General features: G+C 36.6%; 1 protein-coding gene across 1 annotated transcript in view; it reads right to left on the bottom strand.

Moving 5' to 3' along the window:
- The window catches only part of LOC127962863 (protein dispatched homolog 3-like), a 60,955-nt gene that overhangs the window by 13,494 nt on the left and 24,932 nt on the right, over positions 1 to 22,529 (bottom strand). Inside the window, exons 2-11 of the mRNA XM_052562459.1 lie at positions 20,632 to 21,624; positions 19,404 to 19,623; positions 17,445 to 17,581; positions 12,862 to 12,996; positions 12,599 to 12,759; positions 10,011 to 10,150; positions 8,659 to 8,747; positions 8,313 to 8,477; positions 5,054 to 5,215; positions 3,467 to 3,598 (exon numbers count right to left, since the gene is read on the bottom strand). Of these exons, the coding sequence (XP_052418419.1) occupies positions 3,467 to 3,598; positions 5,054 to 5,215; positions 8,313 to 8,477; positions 8,659 to 8,747; positions 10,011 to 10,150; positions 12,599 to 12,759; positions 12,862 to 12,996; positions 17,445 to 17,581; positions 19,404 to 19,623; positions 20,632 to 21,616 (2,326 nt within the window). The 5' untranslated portion in view covers positions 21,617 to 21,624. The remainder of the gene's footprint in view (positions 1 to 3,466; positions 3,599 to 5,053; positions 5,216 to 8,312; positions 8,478 to 8,658; positions 8,748 to 10,010; positions 10,151 to 12,598; positions 12,760 to 12,861; positions 12,997 to 17,444; positions 17,582 to 19,403; positions 19,624 to 20,631; positions 21,625 to 22,529) is intronic.

The following is a 22,529-nucleotide window of genomic DNA, read 5'->3' as shown; positions in this document are numbered from 1 at the left end:
AGGTGAACCGAACAATGGTGTAATGATTCAGTTCGACTCCCAAGACAAGACGATGCTCACCCGACTGGCCAATAGGAACGTGGCCCCGCCCATGACACAATTCTCACAGTGAAAGCAAAATCCTGACACGAGAGCAAGAAATTGCATCAAGAGCAAAGAAAAGCGTTTCGAGAAAAACACTTTTTTTATTTTGAGAAAATATTTTCACACTGATAGCAAAAAATATATATTTGAGTTTTTTTCAAAGTATTTTGAGAGAGATTTTTTTTCTCATAAATAATTTTAAAAATTTCAAATGTATATTTTTTTTATGTTCTATGAGAAAATACTTTCTCTCAAAACTTTTTTTAGTCTCAAATATTATTATTTTTTGCTATTGGCATGAAAACTTTTTCTCTCAAATATTCTTTTTTCCCTCATGAAATGTTTTTTTGCTATCAATGTGATAACTTTTTCTCTCAAACTTTGTTTTTTCTCTCAGATCTTTTATTTTCTCGCATGCAATAAAGACACATTTCTAACTCCATATTCAAGCACCTTAATGCAAAAAAGACATGATGTATTATTTTGCAAGCCTGTAACCACATAAATCAATGATTAAAAGAAGCATTTTGTCAATTCCAGGTAATTTACTTTACCAAATATTATGTTTTAAAACATTTATAGCTGTTATAGTACCACATATAGTCAAATCTTCATGTGCTCAACTTCTTTCATTAAGTTCTGAGTTTTCGTTATATGTTATAATTTTGTTATAAATATATAATTTTGGGATTATTAGGCCACACTCATTTTTTAAATTACTTTTTATAGCTAAATAATGTCAAAGGTTCAGCATTTATTTAATAATTATTGACTTAGTCCAGAGAATTGCACTGCAGTGATTTTCTTGAAGTTAAGCAAAAAACCTAGGACTAGTTCACTTTTTTTTTTCAATTTATCTTAATAATATTGAATACTTAACAAACAATCTATCATATGACATGAATAACGTTGCGCTATATATAATCATGCACGCACTTATAAATAGCAATATCATCCCCCAGTGGATGATTTCTTACAGATTTCTCACAGACCTTTAGGGGCATGAGTCAAACAGGCTCAATGAGTTTTATTTCCACTGGTCTCCATTAACCCCGCTTAATAGGTGTTCAAACGTCATTGGCCAACGCCAGCCATGTTTTTCGAGATACATAAACGTGTTTAAAGACTTGAACACAGACAATGTATGTGAATGTTCAAGTCAATCAGACTAACAGATGCATAACAGAGTTATAGCCATTATGTTTTGTCCTATTATAGCGCCACACAGTGGCCAGACTCAGATGTTCCTCATTTGACTTCAGACTGAGTTCTTAATATGCGTATAGAGATGGTGTAAATATCTCATTCCAATGAAAAATTATAGCTGTTTAAGAAAGTGTCCACTCATCTTTTCAAAAGTTTTGGCATCCTTTTGCAATGGTGAATTTGCAGGTGCAGGCCCTTTTCATTTCTAGGCTGGACTACTGCAATGCTCTTCTGGCTTCTGGCTTCACTTCCATCAAGCACAATCATACCTCTACACATGATTCAGAATGATCTTTTTATGTTTTAAGATCTTCAACGAGCCCAAAAAAGCCCATGTTACACCTCTCTTTATCTCTTTGCACTGCCTCAAGTTGGAGACATTGATGCTTGCATTTGGAACAGCCACAGAATCAGCAACTGCCTACTTCCTCTTACTATTTTGAATCTACATTTCCTCCAGAAGTCTGAGTTCTGCAAGTGAGCACTTTCCAGAACATTCTCTTTATCATTCCTAGGTAGTGGAATGATCTTCCTACCCCATCTGGAATAGCTGAAAACCCACTGCTTGACTTCATCCTATATTACCCCTTTGTCTTTTTCTCTATCTATTCCTTCCCTTTGTAGCTTGAACTTATTTGAACAAATGCCTGAAACGTAGCATTACAAGCACTTCCTATGTCTGTTTGCCTCTTTAAGAAGAATTGCTTTATGTATTGTATGTATTACATAATGTAAATTTAAATGTATTTTTGGGGGGGTTCTGGTTCCGATTGGGCGAAAACCCTAGGACTAGTTATCAAAAGTAGATATAAAAAAAAAATCCCACATTTCTGTCATCTGCGTTTTATTTTCATCTTGTTTCATCTTGACCTGGCCTGCCCAATCACTTTTAGGTCTGAATGCTGATCTTTGGAAAAACTATTACAATAGGGTTTGAGCTCGCTTGAACGTCTACATATTACCAACCTAAACCTTTTAAAGGTAGCATATGAGATGCCTAAAGTAATATTAACTACTTTCCAAAGCAGACCGTTTTTAAATACACAGTCAATCTAAACTTAGATTAAAAATGGATTTTCATTGTTTCTAGCAGGACATTAGCTGTTATACGATTACTGTAGTTTAGTAGCCAAAGAATGACACTTTCAACTTCTGTAGAACTGCTCTCTGAATCAAAATTGGTTTCAAAACTGAATCTTTCAAAAATTTTTACTGCTTTTTTTACATTTAAAAAGTCTTTCTGCTTTTCATCAACTCACAAACCCCATGTAGTTCCTGTTTGCAAAACGTATTGTCTAATACAATACATTTTAAGTCAAAAGTAATCAGAAGGTAGTCAGAATGCATCACCTACTGTAATTTGGATCCAACAGATTACATTACAAACTATCACTTGTATAATGCAATTTGTAATCAGTAATGGACTAAAATTTGAAAGAAATCTACCCAGCACTGTATATAAATATAGAAACAATACACATTGCTGGTCAAAAGTTTGTAGTAATTGAGATTATTTCGTGTTTTGATATGCTATTATGCTCAATTTATTGCATTTATGGGTAACTGTTTAGAATAGTTATGATTAACATGAACAAACAACGAACAACACATTTATTACTGTATTCATTAATCTTTGTTAATGTTAGTTAATGAACAAAACAGTTATTCATTGTTAGCTCATGCTAATTCACAATCCATTAACTAATGTTAACAAGCACAAATTTGAATAATGCATTAATAAATGTTGATATGAACATTAACTAAGAATAATAAATGCTGTAGAAGGATTGTTCTTGCTTAGATCATATTAACTAAAGTAGTTAACTAACATTAACTAATGATACCTTATTCTAAAGTGTTATTCATTTATGTGATAAAAAATACAGTAAAAGCTGTCATATTATATATATATATATATATATATATATATATATATTATATATATATATATATATATATATATATATATATATAGAAGAGAACCTTTATGGTCGACCATCTTGACTAGAGCTAGCAGTTTAGCTGGTGGAGGCCTGGGTGAGCTGATTAACCGTGCTCTTAAACTAGTGTACCAGCTTGACAACCTTCTGCTGCTATGACCTGGTTTTTCCAGCAGGGACTGCATCAAAGTCAGTGTTTTCCCACCCTTTCTTCCCAGCAGAGCAGAGAAACAAACCTGTGAGCATCTGTGTGCTGTTGTTGGGTGCTGGTTTGGTCTGGTTTGAGGGAATTGTGGGATGATTTCCTGAGGTAGAGCTGGTGAAGGCAGCAGAGCTGTGCAGATTATGAGGTCGCTCCATAAAAACACCTGTGAGAAACAGACATAATATTAGAATTCTGGATGTTTGTTACTATGTATATACTATGCAAAAGTCATAGTTAACAGTTAGAATTTATCCCCAAACACACCACACAGCTAACACACTTAAATAAATAATTCAACATTTAAAAACTATGAAAACATGATTAAGAGACCGAAGAGACATGATTATAACAAGATACAGTTGCACAATTCAGAAATGCTGGGCAAAGAACAGACAGTTCAACAGTTTGACAGTCAACAGTGCTCATTAAAATATCTGACCGCTGCAGGAACAAAAGTCCTTTCTTAATCGCTCACTGGAGCACTGAGGCATAATTAAACGCTCGCTGAAAGAGCTTCTGAATCGATTAAAAACACTATATAGTGGATGGCCTTCAAAAAACATATCAATTTTTTATTTCATCCTTATTTATATTATTATTTTTTTAGGCATGCACTACATAGAATAAAGATTAATATTAGCATTAATTATATTACCACAAGTATTTGAGTGTGTTTTTCTATGTAAATGCCATGCTATACAACTATGGTAATTATTTGGCAACATGGTATTTTTCTAATAAATTAAATGTATTCTTGTAATCAAAGCTGAATTTTCAGCATCATTACTCTAGTCTGTAGTAATCTAAAAGTAAATAAACTTTTAGATTACCTCATAATCCTTTTGAAAGTACAATATGCTGATGTGGTACTCAAGAAACATTTCATATTATTATCAATGAAAGCTTTAATATGTTACATTTTGATGAATATATATATATATATATATATATATATATATATATATATATATATATATATATATATATATATAGTATAGTCAAGTATAGTATAGTATAGTAAGGTATAATATAGTATATCTTTTTGGGCCTTTTTGCCACTTTATTTGTGACGTTTATTTTTCAGGATATAGAGAGATGTGATAGAAAATCAAGGTATATCTTCAAGGTATAGGCTTCATTATTTTTCACATTTTTAATACCAGATTTTAAATCTGTTCTCGAATACAGTATGTATTCATATGTTTTGAAATATATAACCACTGCTCTGTTAAGCATTAAATAATGCTTGCTATGGCACACTCTCTGGGATACTTGATTCCAAGTTCAGTTGTGGCATTTCATGGTCAAACAAAACAATGTAACTGATAATGAATAATGTACCGATGTAGCAGATCAAAAATAAATGAATCCCTTCAGGGCGACACTAAACACTATCCCTTACGTAATGGCTAATTGATGAAAGTTGCCTGACACCCAAATATTGGCACTACTCAAAAGCAAATGCTTCGGCTAATTGCCCGCAGCCTTCATCTACTGTATCTTTCCCTAAGCAGAAAATCTGTGAGCTAATTAAATAAGGGAGTGCAAATGAGTCAAGCAATCGTCTTCAATGAGCCACTAGAGTGTACACTCGTGCAGCGATGTTTAGAGGACTCACCAGAGCACATATGGCAGGCGATGCCCTGGGCGCTGAGGTTGCTGCGCAGGTCCAGCAGTCTCTGCAGGTTGGTGTCTCTGTGGAAGAGCACAGGCGCGTGACTCGCCGGTCGCAGGAGACAACAGCACCACACCGAGCCCAGCAGAACCAGAACATACACACCTGAAACACCAGACAGGGTTGTAGTACGCAAGGAAGTTCTACCCAGCACTGACTATAATATAATAACTTCTGAAATCATTTTTTTTCTTGCAAGCTGCAAAGGTGGGACTAACTGTCTATGTATTTATAATGCGATGGCATTGAAGTCCCCGTTGGTATAATAGTAAGGTGTCCCAATACTTTTATCCATATAGTGTAAGCTCAGATTAGAGAGGCATATGATTGATCACCTCTAAAACATAATACAAAACCCTTGCTGACTGAAAGAAATCAAGTTTAGAAAAGGGCTGAATCCAGGAATGGTGATGACGTAGCATCTTGTGAGATTTACAAGCAATTTTTAAAAGACCAGCCATTTTTGCACAGCACAAGGGTTAATGCATCCTGCTACATTATGCATGACTGTAATTGTTACTGTCTCTAAGTCTATAATGATAGCACCATTGTATCAACAATGCTCAGGCTGCTCACCTAATAAGAGGAAAGAGCAGTGGTGGCCTGGGAGAAACCCGGCTCTTCTTTAGCTTATTGACATGCATGCAGCTGCTTACATATGCATTTACACAAAAGGCATTTCTTGCTATGCTCCAACATGCTAATACAAGCTTAATTGCATTGTTGCAGACCCATAAGGGATGCAGTTCATAGCTCCTTTGTTTTAACTGTGAATAGACTGACCTTGATACTAAGAACAAATTAAAAGAGAGTCTGAAACAAAACAGCAAGGACATTTTCATCTTACTAATGCACAAATTGTGTGTACATTAGCAGAAAAATCTGAATCTGATTAGCAAGAGATAACTATTGTACTCTTTGTTCATTTGCAGATAATAATTTATCAGACATTACAGTACATAGTACTATACTATAATATACTATACTATATAGAGTTATAATTAATTTTTTTTTCTTTAGCTTTAAAGAGGTACACTAATATGATTTGTGTATGACTACTTGATTATAATTTTAACTGTAGTGAGTCATTCAATATTACACACAGTTAATATATTTTAAATGTATAAAATTGCAACTTCATCCTTACAAATGCGTAACTACAAATACAAGTTTCAGTAGAAATGATAGAAGCTGCCTTATATAAGTATATTATAGTTGGTTATAAATGCTTGTCAGGTACATTCAGCAATGTCACTAACCATATTTCAAAAACAATAGAAGTAATAGAATTACATATAAAGATATAATTAAGTCCAACTTTAGTTGATAAAAAAAGCAATCTAAATGTCAGTTAATTGCAGCTAATATCAATTTAAACTATAATACATTTTCATTTAATTGCAATTAACATACAGTTAAGTGTCCAAAAAATTACATTCAGTTCACACTCAAATATATTCTTAAATGTTTTATAGCTTTCTTGATGAACATGAACAGTTCTTCGGAACATAGGCTTCTCTTGCCTACTCCTTGCTGCCAGAGACCTGGCAGCGCTTCCTCTCACACAGCTGAGACACATTTGGCTTGAGGGAGGAAGCAGTTGAAACCCTCAGTATGGCTTGAAGATGCTTATCAGTAAGTCTGGACCTGTACTTTGACTTATTGAAGTTCATGGTGGTGAAGAGCTTTTCACATAGAAAGGTGCTACCAAAATGGCACATGGTCCACTTGAACATCCTGGAGAGCTCAGGGAAGTGGGTGGGAATTCTCTCAAAAACTGTTTGTTTGTATTTGACTTTGAGTTCAGAATTGCACTGTAGGTCAATGAGCTCACTGATGTCATTGATGACGTCTGATGTTATATTCCTTATACACTGCAACTTTCTCTGTACATAAGCGACACGTAGGGGTGCCCCTGTGCTCAACAAAAAAATATTCGGTCTCCCACTTTTTCCTGAAATTGCCTGTGCTCGTCACCAACCTTTTCTCTTCACAACACGTTTTGAGAGCGACATGACTGGAACTGGGTGATAGCATATATTTTTCGTTCACTTGGTGTCACACACGTTTCAACCAGTTATAGGTCATTCGCGAATAAACCGGCTGGTTGGTGAACGTTGTGAGCTGGCTCGCATATCTGAAGAGTCGACTCTTTGGAAAAAAAAAATCATGTAATAATGAAATAATTAATAATTGTACTTTATTCTTTCAGCTGTCTGATCAGCCTCAAATTCTGTTCCTGTCAATCCCGCGGCATCAACCAGTTATACTGCATGAGCGAGCCAAAAGTCAGAATTGTGTGTGTGTGTATGCATGCCCGCATGTGTGTGTGCTAGTTATTATACATAACTAGTGACATGCATAACATGCATACTGGTTAAAACATGGAAGAGAGAAAAAGAGGGATTAGTTTAATTTATTTGTCTTTAATATGCGTTCTTTTATGTTGTTCAGATTCAGATTGTATTTGTTTTGAATGTTGTTTCTATACATTAAAAAGTTGTAATTTAAATGCAAATGTTTAATATTATTCTTTTTTCATAACAAATCAATGCATTTTTAAAGATTGTGAGGCATCGTGAGAATGAGTTCATTTAATAATTTAATTAGAATTGTTTTCATACCTGTCATAGTCAAAGTCATAGTTAAAACATTTATTTTTTAAAGAGCCATCTGTGAGCTTAAAGTGCCGGGTCTTTTCAGCGAGTCAAATGAGCCGGCTCATGAAAAAGAGCCAGAATGTCCAAGTACTTCGCGGTTGGCTTGACAACCATTGACAACAAACACCGCCGAAAGCTGTCACGAGATCTATATTAGCCCATAAGTGATAACAAAATAAAACAAAAGTGCGGCGAGCGCGGCATACGCAACGACTCAGCAAAAATGTCAGTTTCAGAATAACCTGCGGGCTGCACTAACAATAAACTTGGGTGGGGGGCCACAAATATCATCCCGCGGGCCTCAAGTGGCCATGAGTTTGAGACCCCTGATTTAATCAAACCAAAAAAAACAGGGGTAAATACACTCTTAGAAGCCCGTGAATCAGAGTGAAAGGTTTCAGCCAGCTCTTCAGTTTTGTGCGTGACTTACATCAGACAGTTAGCCAATGCTCTGTGGGCGGCCTTTGAGAGCATTGTCTGCGACTGAGAGCTCTTCTGAGATAAACCTCTAAACATTCCTAATCATGACGAGTTTTACTCACCTATAATGGTTTTCCGTTTCTCCACTACAGGCTCTGCGACCCAGTGTCTCAGAAGCTTCTGAAGGCGAGCGCTGACCACCCCTACACTGTCTTCAGAGGACACGGCCAAAGGAGCTTCAGCCGAGAGTGACAGCAGCACCGCATCGGATTCAGACTCATACACACCTGCGCAGAAATCAACAATACAAGGAGTGACTCGACAGCTGAATGTGAAAATCTGAGATAACGCACCATGGGTTTTATCATGAAAGATTCATTGGTAAACAGTATTCCAAATGTTCCAATATTCCAAACTGTCTCTAATGTTTATTCAAAACAGCATATGTGGTGATGGCATCATCATTACCTGGTTCCAATTCTACTGTTATTAGAGCAACATCATCTTCATCTGAGAGCGGACTGGGGCTGGTGGACAGTTTAGTCAGAGTGGTCCACCTGTTAGGGTTAACAGTCTCAGGGTTGAATGCAAAATACACACAAAAAAGCAAGTAATTGTATGTAAATGTCAATTTGATTGCTTGGAAAAGAGTGACCAGCAGCCAATTAATTTAACAGATGCTATTCAAAATAAAGATTCATGAATCAGACATCACTATTTCTCTCATGGCTAATATCTGGACTGCTTTTATGATACATTATGATCCTTTTGCATCATTTTTGATTCTTGAAAGGTTCTATATATATTCAGTAAATCTGCAAAGAGTGACCAGCATGCTGAAAGGGAAAAAAATAAAGTCTTACAGGGTTAGAACGACATGATATTATTGACAAAAGAATTAGTCTTTGTTCAAATAAACGTTCTGTCGCCATTTACTTATTTTCATGTCATTCCAAACCTTATGACTTGATGTCTTCTGTGGAGCACAAAGAAGATATTTCAAATGCTGTGCTTGTCAGTCTTTTCTATACAATTACGATAAATGGGCACTGTAGCTTTCAGGCTTCAAAAGCAATGCCAAAGAACCATAAAAGGCATCTATCTGACTTTTACAATAGCTTAAAGTGAGAAATTGTACACATTATTCACTAATAACTGTCCCCCGGCAATGAGCTGTTAACTTTAAAAATACAAATCAAATACTTACTGAAGTCTTAATAAAATACCATTCATTCATTCATTCATGCAGCATTTTCTTTGTTAATCTTGAAAGGTTTCTTCTCCTATTAATGTAACTGCAAGGAAAAGAGCGACCAGCACAATTTAAGAAAAAAAATGCCATAAAGGTTTGGAAAGGCATGATGTTAATAACGACATTATTTGTTGTTCTGGGTGAACTGTAACTTTAACCAGATCATTTACCCAAAAATGAAAATTCTGCCATCATTTACTCTCTTTCATGTTCCAAACAAGTTAGGGTTAAGGTTAGGGTTAGGGTCCTCTGTTGAACACAAAAGAAGATATTTTGAAGAGTGTGCTTGTCACTCGTTTCCATGCAATTACCATGAATGGGGAATAAAGCTTAAAAAACAATAAAAATAAGCATAACATTACATATGACTTGTGCAATAGCTTTATTTGAGAAACAGACAAATCTCTTAGTTTTCCCATGAGAAAAGGTTGAGATATTTTGACCACATTTAGTAGCCAAACAGTTTTGGTGGCTATTGTCTTCCAATGTATGCACCCCAAAAAAGAACAAACAAAACAAAAACACTCAATTTCTCAAAAGACATTTTGGAAGAAGTAACACAATCTACCATTTGGGACAGGTGTTGGCACGGTCAGCTCCACACTGGCTCCAGATGCAAAGGGCAGCAGGCATGAGAATGGACACCCAAAGCCAGCAGCAGCTCACAATGAGAGACATGAACAGACCGAAGTCATGAACCGCTGGGATCTAATGACGCATGCAAAACAGATAAAGGTCACGCGTCAAGGTGTTGTCAGAATTTTTTCACTGCATTGCATGTTTTAAAATAAATTAACCCGTGGGATTCTCATTATGCCAGACGACGCTACTAAATAAACATGAGTCAGTGACAGAAACATAAAAGCCACATTGGTACAAAAGCTACCGTGAATAAAATAAGACCCTCTTTAAAGATAAAGCAATGTTCGACTGTCTACTCTACATGTTCTTGCGGCTTATTTCATCATTTGTGCTCATGGTGTTTATTTTTTGATTGATGTTAGATCCTGAGCTTCAAAGAAGGAGGTCACATACAAATCCTCAAGTTCACTCAGAACTTTAGCTCGTTTTATCATACCACTTAAAGCTTTGATAACAGGAAAGTTATAGAATGTAGAAGCCACAGGTCGTGACTGAAAACAGATTTTTTTTTCATTGTGTAAAATTGACAGTCCTAGAAAAAATTTGTCAGGGAATTGATGTCACGACCATGAGCACATTGACATATGCATGAGTAGTATTTAGCAAACAACCCTGATGAGCAACACTGTGAATAACATGAGTATGTTGAGGTTAGCAAATCATAACATTTCACTTATACACTCACCTTAAGGATTATTAGGAACAACTGTTCAATTTCTCATTAATGCAATTATCTAATCAACCAATTACATAGTAGTTGCTTCAATGCATTTTGGGGTGTGTTCCTGGTCAAGACAATCTCCTGAACTCCAAACTGAATGTCAGAATGGGAAATAAAGGGGATTTAAGCAATTTGAGTGTGGCATGGTTGTTTGTGCCAGACGGGCCGGTCTGAGTATTTCACAATTTGCTCAGTTACTGGGATTTTCACGCACAACCATTTCTAGGGTTTACAAAGAATGGTGTGAAAAGGGAAAAACATCCAGTATGCGGCTGTCCTGTGGTAGAAAATGCCTTGTTGATGCTAGAGGTCAGAGGAGAATGGGCCGACTGATTCAAGCTGATAGAAGAGCAACTTTGACTGAAATAACCATTTGTTACAACCGAGGTATGCAGCAAAGCATTTGTGAAGCCACAACACGCACAACCTTGAGGCGGATGGGCTACAACAGCAGAAGACCCCACCGGGTACCACTCATCTACACTACAAATAGGACAAAGAGGCTACAATTTGCACAAGCTCACCAAAATTGGACAGTTGAAGACTGGAAAAATGTTGCCTGGTCTGATGAGTCTCAATTTCTGTTAAGACATTCAGATGGTAGAATCCAAATTTGGTGTAAACAGAATGAGAACATGGATCCATCATGCCTTGTTACCACTGTGCAGGCTGGTGGTGGTGGTGTAATGGTGTGTGGGATGTTTTCTTGGCACACTTTAGGCCCCTTAGTGCCAATTGGGCATCGTTTAAATGCCACGGCCTACCTGAGCATTGTTTCTGACCATGTCCATCCCTTTATGACCACCATGTACCCATCTTCTGATGGCTACTTCCAGCAGGATAATGCACCATGTCACAAAGCTTGAATCATTTCAAATTGGTTTCTTGAACATGACAATGAGTTCACTGTACTAAAATGGCCCCCACAGTCACCAGATCCCAACCCAATAGAGCATCTTTGGGATGTGGTGGAAGGGGAGCTTCGTGCCCTGGATGTTCAACCCACAAATCTCCATCAACTGCAAGATACTATCCAATCAATATGGGCCAACATTTCTAAAGAATGCTTTCAGCACCTTGTGAATCAATGCCAAGTAGAATTAAGGCAGTTCTGAAGGCGAAAGGGGGTCAAACAAACACAGTATTAGTATGGTGTCCCTAATAATCCTTTAGGTGAGTGTATAATACTTACTGGACTGAATCAGCTTATGTTTACTTAATACATACAGTTGAAGCCAGTCTACAAAATGTTAATTATTTTACAAAAACAAGAGGGATCATACAAACTGCATTTTATTGTTTATTTCTAGTACTGATATTTCACAACAGAAAATAATATTGGAATTTATAAAAATGACCCCGTTCAAAAGTTTAAATACACTTGATTCTTAAGCTGTGATGTGAACGACCTGAATGATTTTTTTTATTTATTTATTTATTTATTTTTTGTGATAGTTGTTCATGAGTCCATTGTTTGTCCTAAACAGTTAAACTGCCAACTGTTCTTCAGAAAAAATCCTTTAGGTCCCACAAATTCTTTGGTTTTTCAGCATTTGTTTTTTTTTTTTGTATTTTTTTTGAAACACCATGCATTAAAACTTTTTAACAGAATGGAGAAAGGATTTCTTTTCATTTAGTACTGCCCTTCAGAAAGGCTATTATATCATATGTGAGGTTTAAAGGTACAGCAGCAAAAACAGCCTGTGCAAAATAGTTCAGAAAAAACTAAAATACAACTGATTTTGCTGCAAGAAACCTTGACTAGCATGCTTATTCTGCTCAGCTGACTGCACCTGTGAGAAGGTGTTTGCAGCATATGCTGCTGCTGTTGTGAAGGACGTGAGGAACGTGGCTCGGCCTGCTGTCTTTATTGTGTAAATCATACGCTGCAGTGAGCAAGTCAAGTGGGCTGACTGTCTGAATGTACTGATGAACACAAACACATCATCCACACCTGTAAGGAAAGAAAGATAAAGATTCAATTTAAGATTGTACAGTAGGACCAATCTATATGTTCATTTACAATGCTCATAGGTTGATGTTTTAGTATTCTCACCAATGCCTATGATGACGAAAGCTGCCACTCCATTGAGAATGCCGAGATATTTCACTCCAAACACCACATGATACAAGAAGAGTGCCACAAGACAGCTCAGACCAATACTGGCCAATCCAAAGAACGTCAGAAACACTGCAGAGAAATTAAATGGACTGTGAAGCTTAAATTCAAATCAAGAAATAACTGTGCTTCCAGTGCTGGAAAAAACTATTTTGGGAGTATATCTTGCCAACTTGCTACTCAGTTCAACCACAGTAAATGTCATCTTTAGTTAGCTGTTCCCATCAAGATATAACAAATCATCTTAATGATTATTTAAAAGGTTTGCATTGCAATTTGATAATTGCACATGTAATCGGAACAGTATTATCATGGCACTGAACTTATATAGATAAGGATAATTTACTTCTATTAGTTTCTAAAGTCTTTTAATTTTCACTAAAATAATTAATATAACTAGAAAGCATCTATATTATATGCACTTAAATATTAGTGATTGTATTATGTTCACCTAGGTTGCATTTATTTTATCCAAATACAGTAAAGACAGCAATAATTGTGAAATATTAATACAATCACACTTTTCTATTTGAATATTTCTAAATGTCATTTAATCCTGTGATGAAATGCTGAATTTTTATCATTATTACTCCAGTCTTCAGTGTCACATGATCCTTCAAAAAAGCATTCTAATTAAGCAGCAAACTAGTTCTTTTAATAAACCATCCAAATTGAGCGAATAACTAAAATGAATGGCTGCACACAATAAACTGCTAGCAAAAGTACCACTAAAACATTAGCCTGTTTACCATGAGAATTACATTATTTTGATAGCTGAGCTACAGTAATGCTACAGTATTCAAAAATGTAAGTTTGCATCAGTACATCAAGCTAATTGCTCCAACACTGAGTTCACCAAGGCCTTACTGTCAAGTTTGAAATACATCACCAGCACAAGAAGATGTTTTATGTGCTTTCACACTTTTATCCCTGAATTAACAAAAAGTAGCACTCTCTGTTCTGTTGCGAACAGAGAGTGCTAAAGGTTTCGTAACAAACATTCCCAAGCTGAGTGGACCAACAGCATTTGAGAGCTCTCTATTGTTTCTCTAACAAGGCAGCACAGTAAATGCAGCTGACATCAATGAATTTTGAAAGCTCAGGGAAGGTTATATGATATGCAGATAAAGCACAGAGGTCAAGTTACATAATGTGAAAAAGCGTCATTGAGTTTTTTCTGTAAAAATGTCAAATGGAAGAGGAGCTCCATTTTCCATTATCCAGACGGTTGTTGATGCAGCAGCTGTGAGAAAATAAGCCTCATATTAGCAATGTTCTGACAAAAATAGTATAATGACCTGAATATACCAAGAAAAGCAGCTGTGGAGCTGAGAGACAGCCAAATCAATAGGATTTACTTGATGAATTTGCACAACAACCAGTCTGTACACCTTGAAGTCTGTATCGTCTTGTGCTTTTAATAGATTCCTAGCTGAAATACATGCTTACTGCTGTGCCTAATTAAGTCATCCGGCACAAAGTTGTAAACTCCTGCTGCTGTATGTGTGGGCTGTCTGTGCAAGTTCAAGACATCAGTCAGATTTCATTTCAGAAAGATCTGTTGACACATATGTTGACTCAAAGCATACTGAGGCCTTTCTGTACACTAGAAAATGAAATCCAGTTTCAATTTCAATGAAAAACAAATCATGAAAACATTGAATCATATCTGCTACAATATTTCAGCAAGGCTGAAACCATGTATTGATCATCAGTATCCATCAAATATACATTTTTAAACTGTACAGCACTTTACAATAAAAAACACCACAAATTGTTAACAATATTAATTAATATATTAAGCAATTAATATATTAAACAATATTAAGCATTTTTACAGCATGTATTATTGTTTATTGATAATTCCTTTATTCATAATACATAAGCCACTCTTAATTTAGACGAATTGAAATTAACAAAAAAAATAAATAGTAGTATGTAGTAGTTATGTGCATTGTTAGTTTGTGATTAGCCTGACTACGTCAGACTTCGTACTTCTGCTCAATTTCAGTTTGCTTGTGTGTCTGAGATAGCAAACTATCTCCCAGTTTTCCTCCGGCTCTAAAACAGCCGGCCAATCAACGAACAGAGGGGGGCTGAGAGCTGTGACGTAGATGCTAAGCGCCGAATTTAGGATTGTAGTTTAGGTTAGGGAAACCGAAAACAGACACGGATACATAGGATGGTATTCGCTCTGTTGTGGAGAATATTCCCAACATTTGCCAACTGGTGGTGAGGTTGTGGCCCTACTCCCGAGTCCCGTCAGGTTTTGGGAAAATTACATTTATCAACTGTTACCAATCATAAGCGAGAAACTAGGGAAACCAAAGTCCGGCAAGGCGATAATTGTTTTTGTGAACTGCCTTTTTTTTTTCCCGCCGCATACCTGTGTTCACAGTGGAAGTTTGAGGCGGCTGAACAGGCGAATAACACACGTCATAACCAAACGTTATATGACTGGCTTAAGGGTAACCAAAGATTTTAAACTTCAGACAAGCATGCCCCCACAAGACTCTGACTATGAAGCAAAGCGAAGTAGCAGTGTTTGGAATTACCAGGCTAGTTCGTGATTCCTAAAATAAAAAAATAAAATAGACAGTATGCACTCATCAATTAAATTCTACATTCAAGAAATCAATCAAACAAGCCGTTTCAAGTATTCAATATTCAAACCAGCAGCACAACTGGCACCATGTACTGCTTTTATAATGTTTTAAATCGTTTTGATATAAATGAGACACAAAATTATGTTATATGTGTTTGCTCATCTAACAAATATATGTAATATGAAATCAAATGCAGAACCAACAGTTTATTTCAGAGCAGCATGATGTGGTGCTTACCTGCTGAATGAATTGGTGCATTTATATGAATTGTTGAGTGAATAATTCAATGACTCATTCATACAGTGGCAGTGTCACAAATTGTGTATTCTCCGACTAAGTACTTCTATGGAATAAGTAATTACTTTGTGACTGAATTTGTGAATTCATTAAATCTTGACACATTCCATTCACTATGTGGTCAATTTATTGTAACCTACCAGTGTCAAGAAAAAATCCTCTCACGTTGCTAAATGGGATAGTAATGTGTCCATTGTATGCACATTTCAGAATCTTGCCAAAATTAATAGGTCATCCAGGTACTTTCGCCTGCTGTTTTATGAATACTTTGAATTCAGACAAACGTCGTTCACATCCCTTGCCTGCTATATAGTGGGAAAGTATATATAAAAATGAAGTCAGCCACTTGTTACCACTAATTGATGCATCCAACTTTTTTACATTTTTACATTTATTAATCTTAGTTCTTGTTAATTTTAACTAATATATTATTAAAATCAAACATTCATTAAAAGTAGTTAATAATATAATTTAATGGACCTGAGCTGGCATAAACTGACAATGAAAAGTTTTAAAACTTTAACTTTAACTAACGTTGACAAAGATGGATGAATCCTGTAAGAAATTAACAGCTCATTGCTAATTAATTTTAATGAACACATTAACTAATGTTACCTAATGGGAGCTTATTATAATGTGTTACCATAATAACAAAGTACAATAAAACAATTTGTGCCATTTGCTCCTGGTTGAATTAAATTATAAAGAATTTAAAAGTGAAGAATTAAAAGTGATCATAATAATAATTTAAAATAGCTTGATACCAGTCTGCAACATCAACCAGCAAAAATTAGCAGTATCTTTTCATTAAGTGAGACATTTTTCCTTTAACCCTAGAATGCAATTCAATGCGATTTGTAATTCAAAATATGGGCTAAATGTGAAAAATCTATATAAAAATACATTTGTATTAAAACAGCACATAAGCCTTGTATTATGGAGGGTACTCCTGAAATAACTGCAAGCAGCTTAAAAGCCCTGCACATTCAAGTTCAAAATGGCTGCACCAGCTCTTGCATTAAAAATAAGCTTCATAGATGTAACCTGCAAAAAGACTCGCTGAAAATTACTGACAGCAAATATGCATTAAATATAAGTACTCAGACTTAAAAGTGCATTACACTCTATCTACAATCTCAATTAGGAGTGTCAATATTCCACTTGAGAAATAGGTCCCGGTAATGCACTTTTAAGTCTGCGATCTGCCATAAAGCAAGAAGAAGAAGAAGATGCCTCACACTCCTGCTGCTGAGAACGCGCTCAGGAGATGTGCTCCGGGGAGTTCTAACAGTTTGGACATTGTGTGAATCAGACATAAAAAAACTATATAAATACTGACTGATTGTTTTTTGTCTTTACACATCAATGTTTGTTTGTTTATGTTTGTGATTCCCATCCCATTCACATCAAGTATAAGACTGAGAGACTGCAACGGCTTTTGTTAAAAATCTCAGTTTGTGTTCTACTGAGGAAACAAAGTCACCTACATCTGCCCTGGGGGAAAACAGATATACATATTTATTTTTTATTTTTGGTGTGAACTATCCCTTTAACTACGCTAAAATCACTGTGGTGTCTGCAGGTTTATTTGATTAGAATGCTTGGGCAGTGTCTTACCCGAAAATGAGGTGAGAACGTACACAAGGACAGTAATGCATCCCCCACTGAACAAAGCCAGCAACATATCACTGTGAAAGGTCTTCCGCACTTCATCGTCGAATAACTCCGTACCCCCGTACAACACCTTCACTTTACTGAGAGAGAGAGAATCAAAAAAAAAGAGATGAGAGAGAAGGATAGTCAAGATGGGTTATGGCTGACATCAGACAATATGTTATAATAGAAGGACTAGTTGAGTGGGATAAGACAAAATGGAGATGGGTACTTATTAGTAGGTGCAAAAAGATCATCTTAATTACTTCGTGGGGCTCTTAAAGGAGTTATTACAGTATCAGAGCTTCAATGAATGCATATTCTGCATCTGGCCGCTGGCTTATTTCTAGGCCTACTACCATTATTGTCATCCTGCGGTAATGGCTGTCATTTGAATAGCATCTGCTTACATTCACTGTCCTGACAGCAGTAAGAATATTAGGAGTGTTTTGCAGATGTAATAAAGCTTTGAGTCATTGTCTCTGATTCATGGCAGATTTCGTTTCAAAGTCTGATCATCCTTCTGGGGTTTCATTTGCATAAACGACTCCAGCTAAAATCGAAGCCCCTGACTTTTGTCACTGACACTATAAGGAATACTTTTTGACTTAATAGTCTCCCATTGTGTGTTTAATCATTTATCTATAACTCTTTAGATTTGTGTTATTAAAGTGAACAGTATCTTCAGCTGCTTCAGAGAAGAGCAGGAGGACTGGGCCATGATTCATCACCATTATGCCATTGAGGTGGTCCTCGTAAAATCATGGAGCCATTATGGATGTCAAATTTATGAAAGCAAATTCTGCCTTATGACAATTTTCACACACACCTTAATTTTAATTTAATGCATTATATCACTTTTAGAATAAAATGCCATGAATGGGGTTGAGGAGTTTATTCGTGTTACAACACTGATTGCTTTTGGAAGACATTTTGCATGGCAGGGAAGCTTCATGTTTTTAATTTATGTGTGTAATCTGAATTGCATGAATATATTTTACGAAGAACAACATTATACAGACTGTCACACTGAACCGTAGCCCTGATTGTAAATAAAACACCATTCTCTGCAAAATAACATTAATCTTCTCCACTTTGTGAAGTATATTTAGTATATTTATTGTGTTTCCAAAAAAAAAAAAAAATTACAAATAGGAATTTCACATTGGGATGAAAAAATGAATATTCAAAATATTTTGTCTGAAAACACTTTCTAATGTTTTGTAATTGTATCTTTAGGGATTTTTTTATGTTTCTTAAAAAACAAACAAAAAAAAAGTATTTTTAGCAGTGTAATATGTCACTTATCAACTTGGCAATATGCATATGGACATTGCAGATAAAGCTTCCAACAACTGGGATCTAAGTCAATTTCACACGTTTCTATTCAATATGGACTACATTCTTATCCTCAGTGAATTTCGAAAGATAGCATCATTCATTAAAAGCAATCGTCCAACTTTGTTTTAGGCGGCCTTAACTACTATGTATATTACATTTAAACTAACAATTTGGAACAATGCACATTGTGTACTTACATGTTTTTACAATTTACTTAAAAAATACCAGAATGTAATTACATCTGCAAAAACTGTTACACCTTAACCCACCCTTAAACCTACAAACTACCACCAAATCTGTCCCTAACCTTATCCCACCTCAATAGCAGAAAAAAAGTTTTGCAATACAGTATGAACACAATAATTACAATGATAAATGTCTGTTTCACGACAAGCTCTAGTATCCAAGCACCATGTATAATGCCCCACAAGCAAACATGAATCTCATGCTGAATTCCCTGGTTTGTATGTTTGTTAAATTGATTCTGTTTTAATTGACCATTCATGGTATTAGACCAGACAAATAAACAATAAGCCTTCTTGTTTAAGTGATCCTAACACCAGCTGTGATCTGAACACCCACCTGGTGGATTGTTGTGACAGTATGTCTGCATACTGCACCACAAAGTCTCTGAAGAGACGTCTCTGTTCGAGAGGTCTGTCTTGAAGAGAGAAGAAGGAGGGGAGAGGAGCTCCAAAATGGATCTCACTGCGAAGAAGAGAGGACTGAAGCTTGTCCGGTGTGAGTGTTTCATCAACGTACCAGTAAAATTGCGGATGAGTGATGGCCAAGCTCAGGGCACCTAAGAATAGAGGATATTACAATCAAAAAAGATTTCAGTTTCAATTGGATCAAAATTGTGAAGGGGGCATTGAACATTAAATAAGTCACTATTTGTGGTTACTCTTTACAATATATGTATAAAAGCAACACTTTCCTGCAGAGTTTGACACTTCGCAGGAATTATTATATTATTTTTTTTGGCATGCAATGACCAATTATAATGCCGAATCTGCCATTTTTGTCTGACAAACAAACCAGCGTGGAGAGTACATCAAGGTCGGTGGACTTGAACTTGAAAAATAGTGTGTATTGAGGTTTTTCTTTGGTTGAAATAAGATACCTTCTGATTTTCATTCATGTTTTTGTCAAGCTATAACTAATTTAAAAAAAAAAAGAGATGATTGGTTCACATGCCGCTTAAACTGAGGCATTACAGTGATCTGTCATAACACATTAATCAATATTTATAGTTTTAATTTATGTTAAAAAAAAAGACAAAATGAAAGTCGGGACTTGGTTTTATACCTTAAGTAACCTGCTCTGTCTTGTCTGTCGGCGTGTTGTCAGAGTCCTCTCAGCTCTGCAATGTTTTTTGCACTGAACCAATTAATCAAGGTTTTCAGGATCATTGGAAACTTACAGGTAAGTGTGTATAGGATATAGGTCTATAGGATATTGGCCAACCAGGAGCAAGATTGGACTCCCCTGTTATATGTTAACCAAGACTAACCCTACTTGCAAACCAGGCCATTCCAGTTTAAAGCCATGGTCCAGCTGGTGTGTTTCTGCTCCAATATGTCTTTTAGATTAGCAAAGTCTCCACCAACTGGGAGTCCAACTGGTCCAACTATTAAACCAACTTGGACTAGCTAGAAACCATAAAGAACCAGCTGCAGCTTATCTGCTGTAATTAAGCTGCATTTTACTCAATATGCTGTACAGCATTCATAAGTATTCAAGTAAAAAATGAATGAGGATTACTGAATTGTTAATTTAGAGTGGGATAGTTTGGCCCCCAATGATTTACCATGTATATCGGCTAGATCAGGTCCCATTCCATCATAGTAGATCTTCCCCCCACGCTCACTGGGAAAAAGGTAGGACAGGAGGGAGCTTGGAGGGGAGCAGAAGGAAGGTCCCAAAGGCAAGTCTCGCAACATCTCCAGTGGCTTCCAGCAGAACTGTTGAAACTGAGGGTGCTGCATTAGAAGTCTCTCTATTTGGTGAATGGTGTGAAGGCGTTCGGGGGTGAAGATGTTGTTATCCTTGTCGCCCTGGGCCACGAACACTAGCTCTATCCTCCACAGAGCCTGGGTCTGGAGGTAGGAGTAACCCGCAAATCTTCGCTTCCTTATTAAGGGTGAGTCTGGTTTCCCACAATCTCCAGCATCACTCGAATTGAGGTTTACTGCTATGTCAGGCTTTACAGATTCTATCTTTTCCTCTTTAGTCTTGTTGTTTTTCTCATTTCCAAACTGTCTGTTGTCATTGTGTGCCCCTGGCTCAGTCTGTCCCAAGATCCCTGCAGGTTCTGTGACATTCACCACTGTAGAGACGTCCTTCCCTTTTCTGTTTACCATGAGCAAAAAAAGGTCCCTCAGAGCATTGGCTTCAAGGTCAAATCCCTCTGCGTCACGCCTGTGCCTGTCCCAAGACCCCAACTGACTTTTCACGGCAATGGTGAGAGCGTCAAAACGTTCTGCCGAGGCATGACTCCTGACCTCAAATGCACTGTAAGAAAGGTCAATGTCTAGGGGTTCACAGCGAAGGAACATATAAGCCGAAAGGGCGAAGGGTACCAGAAATCCCATGGCCAGAACCAGTCCGCTCACCCAGGGTTGCGTGTACACCTTCCCAAAAGCCCACCACAATCCTTTACAGACCTGCTCATTTCCAGCTGGTTGTTCTGTGTCTCCTGTTCCCTCCTCTTCCTCTTCCTCCTCTTCTTGCTCTTCAAACTCACTTAGGTTCCAGGTACCTTGGATCAACAAGGGTTCATCTTCCGAATCCATAGCAGTCACTACAACAAAGACATAAAACACCTACATTAATGCCTTTTGGCATTCTGGGTGCTCCCGTTTGCATCTGGACAGGTGAATACAACGATAAAATGCTTTTGATTTACGGAGCATCCTTAAGAGTGTGACAGGTTATTCTCAGCAGGCCGCTGTTAAGACAAGGACACGGCCGTTAAGGCTGTCATTCTGTAAATGTAATCGTGGAAGGTTTTTGGCCTCTGGGTAGTGAGTGGTGAAAAGAAATGAAGGAAACAGTGAACCGAGTCTCAAAGGCCAGCGATCAGGCTGGCAGATGGTTTGGCCTCTGGTATGAGATGTGGAAGTATATGTGTGTGTGTGATAATATATTCTGTGTGTGTGATAAGAGATTTCATGGTAGTGGACTGTTGTGAAACTATACAGCCATATCTGCAGTAACATTTTGAGAGCATTACTGTTTTCTGCATTGTGAAGTTATTTTCATCATAATTTAGCACATTTAAACCATCCTTCCACAATTACCAGTATTCTACTGTGAAAAAAAAACTAAATTGCACTCCTCAAAAAAAAAAAAGAAAATCCATCCCATATGAATTACATTAAAACAAGATATTTATTTTAAAAGTACAGATCATTTTTTTGATCTAGCAGTATTTGGGTTAGGGCTGCACTATAAATTGCATGCGATATTTAATGTGCATCTTGTCAGTTAAGCCGGTTCTTTAATCATCTCCATTAACTGCTTGCTTTCACATGGAGCAGAATTAACTACTTGGATGTTTTCTAAGGCCGTCGGATGTAGTGGGCCCTAGCCCCCAGTTGAAACCACTAATTTTTCTTAAACAAAACATCAACTGACAAGACATAAAATCAGAAGTATTTATAAAAGGTTTTACACATCTTAATTGCCAATTAATCTATTAAGTTC

This window comes from Carassius gibelio, chromosome B8 (assembly GCF_023724105.1).
Source record: "Carassius gibelio isolate Cgi1373 ecotype wild population from Czech Republic chromosome B8, carGib1.2-hapl.c, whole genome shotgun sequence".
NCBI lineage: Eukaryota > Metazoa > Chordata > Actinopteri > Cypriniformes > Cyprinidae > Carassius > Carassius gibelio.
This window is presented reverse-complemented; position numbering and strand designations above follow the sequence as displayed.